This window comes from Hemicordylus capensis, chromosome 5 (genome assembly GCF_027244095.1).
Source record: "Hemicordylus capensis ecotype Gifberg chromosome 5, rHemCap1.1.pri, whole genome shotgun sequence".
In the NCBI taxonomy this organism is placed as follows: domain Eukaryota; kingdom Metazoa; phylum Chordata; class Lepidosauria; order Squamata; family Cordylidae; genus Hemicordylus; species Hemicordylus capensis.
In genome coordinates this window covers 136,461,078-136,471,426 of record NC_069661.1, presented here as the reverse complement: position 1 = coordinate 136,471,426, position 10,349 = coordinate 136,461,078, and the positions used below count along the sequence as shown (strand labels likewise).

The 10,349-nt window shown below is 46.0% G+C and overlaps 1 protein-coding gene across 7 annotated transcripts in view; it reads right to left on the bottom strand.

The window, feature by feature from the left end:
* The window catches only part of PACSIN2 (protein kinase C and casein kinase substrate in neurons 2), a 116,895-nt gene that overhangs the window by 64,227 nt on the left and 42,319 nt on the right, over nt 1–10,349 (bottom strand). For 6 of the 7 annotated variants that reach the window (XM_053257472.1, XM_053257465.1, XM_053257466.1 and 3 more), the window contains one exon: nt 212–327. In XM_053257472.1, the coding sequence (XP_053113447.1) occupies nt 212–271 (60 nt within the window). In that variant the 5' untranslated portion in view covers nt 272–327. Of the gene's footprint in view, nt 1–211; nt 328–10,349 lie in introns of those variants that run through there. The other variant, XM_053257470.1, reaches the window with a different exon arrangement.

The following is a 10,349-nucleotide window of genomic DNA, read 5'->3' as shown; positions in this document are numbered from 1 at the left end:
CCATCCCTTTTCTTGTTTACCTTCTGTTTTTTAAACTGAGAATTCTTTAGGGCAGGAGCCTATCCTTTTGTTCTTGTATTTACTACAAGATGATGATGATGATGATGATGATGATGATGATACCACCACCAGCACTACTACGACAGGTAGTCATCTCACTTGAAATATACCCACTTAAGTCGAGGTATACTATAAAAGTACTTAGAATTACCTCCCAGAAGCTATCACTAGAAACCTCTACTCCAACAGAATCATCATATGATCCAGACATCTCTAGGTGCCCAAGCTTGCAGTTTGGTGTCTCGTGAATTCTGGATCTTCAAAACACTGCATGGGAAAAACAAAAATAAAGAAAATGCTGGTTAAAAAAAGAAACTGAGCTTACTCATAATTAAAATGATCATCCATTTATTTTATTTAAAAATGCAAATCCTGCCAAATATGGCAGAATAATAAAAATAAATAGCTAACCAATGTAGTACAAAATATTTAAAACATCAATTTTAGCATTACATGCACCAGTTAACCCTTTTCTTGGAAGCAACAATTTTGCAGAAGTGCTGTACTATCTTGTATTTATTTTGATTGTTTTCATTTGGATTCTTTTTAATAATTTTGCTGTTGGGTACTAACATTTTGATGTGAGGTATACATATTTTAAGCAAAAGTCTTTCCAATATTACATACTGACATGTAGTAGTGACTGGAACTCACAGCCTATTGTATTCTTCCATCAGACTGGATGGAGGAAACTGGATTCACTCACAAAAAATGTAAACTCCTAAATTGCACCATAACATAGCCCACAATTCAAGAACAAGGTATCAGGTAATTTTGTATTTAAATAGATGTTTTAAACACATGAATGTTTCAACTGGACTGAGGAAGAAGCATAAATGCATAGGGAAAGAATGGGCAAAAAAAGGGTGGGGAAAGTAAAGAAGTTGAACACTACACAGGGAAATATCAAAAAAGATTCATAAGAGTTTCTTGTCCTATAACCATGCCCTTTTCTAACCAATAGTTAAGATCCCTTATATTTAGCTTTATCACATCATAAAATTTGTGAAAGACGGTCTTGTAAGTCACTCAAGGCTTTTTGGTTTACAATAAAATAGTCCCAGTCTTTTTAGTAATAGTTATGGATGTCCTGATTATTGCTGATTTGGGCAACACCTGTATTTACTGATTCCCCAACAGTTACTTATACCCCAGATTCTTCTTCCATCACCTATGTATACATGTAAAAAGGGGTGTGAATCTCTCAGCTAGTTTGCCCAAGGGATTTTCTGCAGACTGCAGAAGTTGCACTTCCCTGGCTGAATATCGCCATTTCAGAATGGGTGTTTATAACTGGATGTAAGACAGAAAGGAGAGGGGTTTTTTTAAATGTTTTTAAATCTCATATTTAAGGGTGCTCAAGGCTGTTAACATTATTACAATACTGAAGAAAAGGACACACTCCCTCATATATATTTTATACAAACACATAAATCACATCTTCCCTAGTCAAAGAGTGAGTCTAGCACCACAAAGACCAAATATCTGTCAAATTAAAAGTATTTGTTTGGTGCCAAAATGCTTCTACAGAGAGATCCAGATGGATCTCTCAGGGCAGGAACTTCTATGACAAATAAGGCCTTTTCCTGCATCGCCCACCAACTGTATCTCTGATGCGAATAGAACAAAGCAAGGGCCTCCCCAAAAGATCAAAACAGGCAGCCAAACATGATATAGGACATAGTTTCTCAACCACTGGTCCCTGGATCACTGCTGGTCCACAAAGGGTTGAGTGCCGGTCCATGACTGGGAGTCAACCCACCCCACAAAACAACTGCAATCAAGGCACTCACTTCCTCAATTTTGCACATGGCATGGAAGAGGAAAAGAAGAAGTGTCATGGAGGCGCGGGACCCTGATTGTGCCTTGGCTCCACGTAGTGCTGAGATCTTCCTACAGCTATTTTATTTCCTATCTTTACAGCTTCAAACTTATGTGGTGCAGGGGCATCGAGGAAAAGGTATGGCAGTGGGCACCACTTGAAGGGCTGCTGGTTCTTGCATGCTCATTGTTTGCAGCCAGAGATTGATTGATTGAAACCCAACTGCCTGTTGCAGCCGAGGCGCCTTGAGAGGGAACGCTGTTTCCTTCTTGCATCGGTGGGGCGTTGTGGTCCATCGGCCCCCTATAATGCCCTGGTCTGCGCCGCCAGTGGAAGACAGCAGTCCCCTTTGTGACCTCACCGGAGGGGTGCAACCTCTGGCCGGGATCATGCTGTGGTGAGGGCTAAATGGTGGAGGGAGGGAGGAGGACCGCCTTGGCTCGGGCTTTGCAGGAAGGGAGTGCAGGTGGACCTTCCTCAGGGGAGGGGGAGCAAGCACGCATACCAAGGAGGACTAAGTGGCAGAAGGAGGCAGCGTGGTGCAGGGGAGAGGTAAGAAACCATTTTGTGCATTCATGCAAAAGGGTAGTTGGATGAATGGCACTGGAATGAAGTGATCCTTGGGATTTGATGCCCAGCGCGGTTCATGTCCGATCCCAACCGATTTAAAACCAGCTGCCCGTTGTGGCAAAGGCACTTTGAGAGGGAATGCCATTTCCCTCTTGCATCAGTGGGGCGTTTTGGTCCATCGGCCCCCTATAATCCCCTGGTCTGCACCACCGGTAAAAGACGGCAGTCCCCTTTATGACCTCACCAGGCGGTGGGACAACCTCTGGCTGGTTTCATGCTAAGCGGTGGAGGGAGGAGGGCTGCCTTGGCTCACCTCGCAGAGACACGCGGCAGCATGTGGGACCACGTGAGCTGTGTGGCCCTAAAGGCAGGCTGGTGTGATTGGCGCATGAAGGAGGGGGGCACAGAGGCGCAGGCTGCGATAGAGGATCGGGGAACACCTGCTACACTCTGGTGCGCAAGCACAGCGGCAGCAGCTCTTGGACCCAGGCAACCTTCAAGCACCATTGCCTTGCCCACCCTGAACAGTGCCTCATCTCCCAGCGAGGAAGACGAGGCATCCACCACTACAACACCCAGCCCCCCCCCCCCCCGCCATCTCAGAATCACCCCTTTACCTTTAACACCAGGTCCCCATCGTCGCTCTTCACATTTTCTTTCACCATTAAAAAAAACTCATTCCCAGTGCCTGCCAGCCATGTAAGTGTTTTTAAGGAGTTTGGGAGGAGCTGTGTGGGTTTCATTAGGTCTGCCTCACAAAGTGCACATCTAAGAGCAGGATCCAGATCAAGCCAAGTGATCATGACCAAGCACCATTGACACAAATGAGAGATGACTAAATTAATTTCAGTGGGTGGTCCTGACTAATGTCGTCTGGATCCAGCCCTGCGACTACACAACTCCTACTAAAACTCCACCTCCATCATGAGAGGGTTAAACTGTAGACTTCAGGCTCTACTGACAACTTGCCCAGCTCTCTCTCCTCTCCTTTTTGCTTTGCTTGACATCCAGCCTGATGAAGAGTTTTGGGGAATTCAAAAGCTTGCTTGTGTGTTTTCATTGGCCCCATATAATGCTTTTGAATTTTTCTAATGGCCCAACATCCCCTCTCTATTGAGTAATCACAAGCACCCTCACCCCGCACATACTGAAGACATACTGGAGACATATTTGTTCACCCAGGCTTATGAGATTCAGGGGTTCTCAACCTTGGGTTCCCAGATGTTGGTGGACTTCAACTCCCATAATCCCCAGCCATAATGGCCAAATGCCATTGTGGTTGGGGGTTATGGGAGTTTAAGTCCACCAACATCTGGTGACCCAAGGTTGAGAACCTCCAATATTATCTATGTTTGCAAAAGATTCCAAATTTTATGATTTTAATGCTTATATTATTTTAATTGCAAGTTTTAGGCAGTATAGAAGTTGGTTTGTTAAATAGATAGATAGATAGAAAAACTTAAACTTGAAACCCCTTTACTAAATGCTGGTCTGGGAAACTGCGCATGAAGAATGTAGCGGTCCTTGAAACTCTGCACGAAGAATGTAGTGGTCTTTGACTCCAAAAAGGTTGAGAAACACTGATATAGCAGGACATAGAGCTTTAAATATCTTGTTACCAAGCTGTTCCAGATTTTAACATGCAAGAAACTGCACTCTGAAATGTGCCCAGAAAGAGTCAGTGAAGATAATACAATAATGGAACCACATGCTCCAAAACAATATTTAGAAAGCACAAGAAACCCCATCAGAAAAGAGAAACCACATTTCCAGAAGTCTTGAGAGTATTCCAAATCCAGATCACAATGGGAGGCTGCTCCCCTCCACCTGCCCCAGACACTGTCAACAATTAAACAAACAGGGCCTACCAAAAATGCTACATCAGAACAAGACCACAGGGAGCTGAGGCTACATTTTGTACCAGTTGAAGATTCCAAACACTTTCAAAGGCAATCCCATATAGAGCATGTTTCAATGATCCAGTCTTGACGTAACAAAGACATGATTGATAGTGGCCAGATCCACCTTCTCCAGAAACAGAAACAGTTGCCACACCAGTCCAAGCTGTACAAATTTCTGTCACATGATCATCCAAAAGCTATGTAATGTAACAGCACCCAAGTCTGAAGGACATAAGCCCTCTTCAGGTGTTATGAGCTCCCCAGGTACTCACGGTCACGGGGGGAGGAACTCCTGCTGGATAAACTGTAGTTTAGGAATAGGTAGGATACTGAGTCAAGGGTTCTCAGAGTGGATGAAAATCAATGTTTAATTTTAAAAAATAAAGTCAGGTATTCTGTATTTATATCAGATCTTTAAGATATAAAATCAGGTGGTTTTTTGGTTTTTTTAAAAAAACCAGGATACTAATATGTATGTTAAAAACAATTAAAGTTAAAAATCTCAACAAAAAAATTAAATCTCATCATAAACATGCTATACTAAACTTCTAACCTAAGCTAAAAGCTCCACTACAGAAGAGAGTTCCATCTTCTCCCAATCAGAGGCCCAGAGTGAGAGGCTGGGTTATCTGACTGGTGCCACTTTGTGTGCTGCTGCTGCTGCTCCTCCAACTGTAGGACTGCTGTTGCTGCTTCTGTGGCTGTTGTGAGTGGGAAGTGGTTGCAGGATTGGGCCCAAGGCAGTGAGGAGCCATTAACATCAGCTGGCTGGCTCTGCTGTCCATATAGGCATGCTGCTTGTGGCAGCGGGGTCACTACTGAAGGGGTGACACCAAAGGGGGGTGCCCCTTTGGGGACCCACTTTGAGGAGACTGAGGGCAAGGGCCACTCCCCCTAGTTAAGGACCTTGGGATTTGTGGGTGGCGTTGAATGGGTTGTAGCGTATTTTGTTTTTAATCTAAAATTGTTTAATTCTATTTTATATTGATACAGTGTACTGAGTGTGGGGGAGGAAACAATGTGTCTGGGCAGGGAGGGAGGAGAGGAAATATGGTATTGGAAGGCGGAGGAGATTAATTGGGAGAAGGGGTGTTAGATGCAATAAAGCTATCACCCCTTCTGCTCTGCCTCTCAGCCAGAAGACTTTGGGGGATCCTGTCAACCAGCCCACTTCTCTGGTAGTGCTCAGTGTTCCCTCTAACATGGATTCCCAGATGTTGGCTACGACTCCCATAATGCCCAGCCAAAGGCCATTGTAGCTGGGGAAGCTGGGAGTTGTAGTGAACATCTGGGAATCCCTGTTAGAGGGAATACTGGTACTGCTGCTGAACGCAAGATCAGTGTGGAATAAAACAGTCATCCATGACTTGATTGTGGATGAGGGGGCGGATTTGGTGTGCATTACTGAGACCTGGGCAAATGATTTGGGTAGGCCTTGTCTCACCCAGCTTTGCCCCCCAGGTTACTCAGTGCAGCACTGTTCCAGACTGGTGGGGTGGGCTGGGGTGGGGTGGGGAAGGGGTGTTGCTGTAGTCCACAGGACTTCTATCTTTCCTGCCAGGCAACCAATCCGCTCTGTGACTGAGTTTGAAGGGTTGTTTCTAGTATCAGTCAGAGGGACAGAATAGGGATGCTGCTGGTCTACTGTTCACCCCATTGTCCAGCAGCCTCCCTGGCTGAGCTGTCCGAGGTAGTCTCGGATGTGGTGTTGGAGGCTCCTGCCACGGTGGTGCTGGGGGATTTCAACATTCACACTAAGTCGACCCTCAGTGGGATGGCTCAGGTCTTCATGGAACTAATAGCTTTTGGAAATTTCCAGGCTTCAGTTTCTGTTTCTAAGGCCCAAATCAGACATCACAGCAAACCTCCGGTAAAAATAGCTGAGGTATGTGTTTCTGATCTGGAGGCAAAATTTGATTGGGGGCAAAACTGAACCATGGTTTCAATCATGAGGACATCATGAGGACAAACTGGAGGTTTGCTCGCATCACCAGATGAACAGATTGGATGATGGGTGGGTGCCTACTACCCTCCTTCAGACAGAACAGAACAGCAAACCACCCTTTGTGCTCCCAGTTCATCACAACCTTCAGTATGGAATTGTGATCGTCCTGGCAAACAGGATGATGTGCAGACATCGGAGAGTGCGCACCTGCCCTCCTCGTCACTGCTGCCTCTCCTCCGAGCCCTGGCCTGGCCCACACACTCATCTGAGAAGCAGCAGCAGCTCAGGGAACAAGGTCTAGGGGATCCCCCAGGCATGCACTCTCCCCCACCTGCCCCAACCATCCCCCACAGCCCAGCAGCAGCTGTACAGCAGCTGCTTGGTGGCAGCATGTGCGCTGGGCCTTGGAGGAACTTTCAGCACCCTCCTCCACAGGCCTGTCCTTTGGGCAGACAACCAGAGCAGTCTCACCCAACCTCACACTTCCCTAGACCCCACACTCTCTCGCTTGCCCCAACCACCACCCCGCAGCCTAGCTTTGAGCAGATGTAGACAGCAGGCTTTGCACAGACTAAATGTACACTCTCTTCCTCCCCTGACTGTGGCTGCACACACTTTCACCTTTGACCCTGTCCTCCGAGCAGCTGCCACTAGGAAGGGGCGTGTGCAGTCTAGGCTCAGGACTCTGGGCACTCTCTCCTCTTGGAGAAGCTGGGCCGTCCCTTCTCTCATCCACCCACTGCCCCCTCCTTCCCATTTCTCAGTAAAGTCTTCTGTGTTTCTCCCCCAAGATCCTCTTTCCATCTAGAAGAGCTCCTTGCCATCCTGGGGTATCACTAATTATGCATATGTGTGGCTCAGGAATTCTGGCAAAGCCATTGCTATAAGGAGTGGCAAGCTAATATGTCTTTTCCCTGTCAAAGCATAGAGAACACTCACTCTCACATCATTATTATTTATTACTATTAACTCTATTTCTATATCGCCCTTCCAAAAATGGCTCAGGGCAGTTTACACAGAGAAATAACAAATAAATAAGATGGATCCCTGTCCCCAAAGGGCTCACAATCTAAAAAGAAACATAAGATACACCAGCAACGATCACTAGAGGTACTGTACTGGGGGTGGATAGGGCTAGTTACTTCCCCCCTGAGAAATAAAGAGAATCACCACATTAAAAGATGCCTCTTTGCCAAGTGAGCAGGGGTCATGGCCAATAATTGCTGATATGCTGATGCAATGCCTACAGTCTGGAAATGCAAGTGGAACCAATATTGCTGGGATGGAGCCTCAGCGGACTAGGAAAAGGGAGAAGTTATTCTGGCTAGCTGCCCAAGGTAACAAGACTGGAGTTGCCCAATTGTCTGAGACACAATTCTTTGGTTCAGAAATTAGCCACAGGTTTGTTTAACTGAACTTTGGGGCTACATCTGAATGGGGCCTAAGACAGTTTTCATGTGCAAAGACACAGGCTGGATAGTAAGGTAGCTGTTTTGTGGTGTGGCTGATCCAAGGCAGATGAGTTAACTTAAGACAGAGACACAACATAGGAAAGGAAGTGAAGTAGTATAGTGGGGGAGAGAAGGCATCATTCAATACACCACTTACTGTATTGCTCCACATTTTGCCACCACCAAAAAAACCCCAACCACTGTCATAGTGTCTCCTACGCTAGAAATGATATCTAGTAATATTTTGATGAAATGCCTTTCCTGGGTAAAAAAGAGAAGTTCTCAAGTAAAGCAGTGCAACAAGGCATTGCAGGGCAGCTTGACAGAGTTATTGAGTAAAGGTATCCAGGTATTATATACGAATTCCTACATTAGTAAACATCAAATTATCTAAGTTGTTACACACACAAACATAACTTCCTAGATGTTGTAATTTACAATTACACCTCTATTGGGTTGTAAATAAACATGTTCTAGTGATCAATCTGCACCTTTGTTTAAGAAACATGTGAATAAGTATCAGTGGGAAACTTTATTGAAATCAATGATTTAAATTGACTTGATTTAAATCAATCCTCTCTTGGTGGTTCCCAACCTTTTAAACAAGTCGTTCTAGTAAGAACTAACCAGCCTACTTTCATTTCACTGTCTAGACTAAATTTGGTGCAAATCGAGGTCCACAAGTTAGATCTCTTGCACCTCATGTGTCTGCCATCTTGGATCAGGGTGGATGTTGCGATTACAAACTGCATCATTGAGGTGTCCCTGTGTGTCATTCACTACAGCTGTTCCAAATTTGGTTCAAATCGGTTAAACAGTCCTCAAGTTAGTACACTTGCAACTCAAAAGTTTATGCATCTGCCTTCTTGGATCAGGGTGGGAGACATCATCACAAACCATACCATTGGGGCATCCCTATGTGTCCATTCAGTTGTTGCAAATTTGGTTCAAATCAATTAGACTGTCCACAAGTTAGTGCACTTGTGCCTCCAAAGTTTACATATCCACCATCTTGAACTGAGGTGGATGACATCATCACAATCTTCACCGTTGAGGTGTCCCTATGTGTCCCTACAGCTGCAGAAAGAAACATTGGTAGACTTACTGTGAAGGGTTCTTTTTCAGGTATGGGGAGGGCATCCGTCACGTGATGGGTTTGTCAGCCTCCGCATGCTCCAAGACAGGGCCAATCAGAAGTTAGCACATACTCTATCCCCTTCAGCCACTCCCTTAGAGACCCAGTTCTGGTCATGTAAGCGAAAGAAGGCGAAGAGGGCATAACATAGCTAGAGTATGAAAAATCAGAACAAAGCCAAAGACGGAAAGCACCAAACTCAGCAATGGAAAGGGAAAAATACAGATCAAAGTGGATAGGCAACTAAATCCCCTAGGAGTTGCACCACCACCCAAGTCCCTCTCCCACATCCGCGGGAGGGCCGGATGCCCTCCCCATACCTGAAAAAGAACCCTTCACGGTAAGTCTACCAATGTTTCTTTTTCCAGGTTATGGGGAGGGCATCCGTCACATGATGGGACGTACCCAAGCCAGAAGAGGGAGGGCAGCAGATGTTTAAACCACTCTTTGTAGAACCGTGCGACCCACAGCCGCCTGGGATTCATAAGAGGATGGAATTTTGTAATGCCTGATGAAGGGCGATATGGAAGACCAAGTTGCTGCCCTGCATATTTCGCTCAAGGGGACCCTAGCAGAAAAAGCCGCAGAAGTGGATGCACTCCTGGTAGAGTGAGCCGTGACGCCTTGAGGCACGGGCAAACTAAGAGACTTGTATGCTAAAGAAATGGTGGCCTTAATCCACCTGGCCAAGGTGACCTTAGAAACCTTGATGCCCAAGGAAGTGGGCTGAAAGGAAACAAACAGAAAATCTGACTTGCGCAATTCCTTGGTGCGGCTGATATAAATGCGAAGGGTTCTACGGACATCTAGAGTGTGCCAGACCTTCTCCTTAGGATGTTGTGGATGCGGGCAGAAGGACGGCAACACGATAGCCTGAGATCTGTGGAACGCAGAGTCCACCTTAGGAACAAAAGTAGGGTCCAACTTCATGACAACAGAATCTTTCTGGAAAATGCAGAACTCATCCCGAATGGAAAGCGCTGCCAGCTCCGATACTCTCCTGGTGGAGGTAATAGCAACTAGGAAGAGGACTTTGAAGGAAAGTAGTTTCAAGGAAACCGAATGGAGAGGCTCGAATGGAGACCTGGTTAAGGCATTCAGTACCTTATTCAAATCCCAAGAGGGAAAACGGTGTAGAGGAGGTGGACCAAGGTTCTTAGCACCTTTGAGAAACCTCTGAATGTCAGGATGTAGCCCTCAAGAGCCTGGGATAGACACATCCAGAACAGAGGACAAGGCGGACATCTGACGTCTAAGAGTGCCATGCCTTAACCCTTTTTCGACACCGCGCTGGAGAAAGGACAGCACCTCCGGGACGCCTGCCTCAAGTGGAACAACATTACAAGATCTAGCCCAGGAGCAGAAAGCAGACCAGGTGACCTGGTAGATTCGAGTGGTGGAATCCCGCCTGGAGGCCATAATAGTGTCTAGAACCTTCTTGGAATACCCCTTCCTACTCAAACCT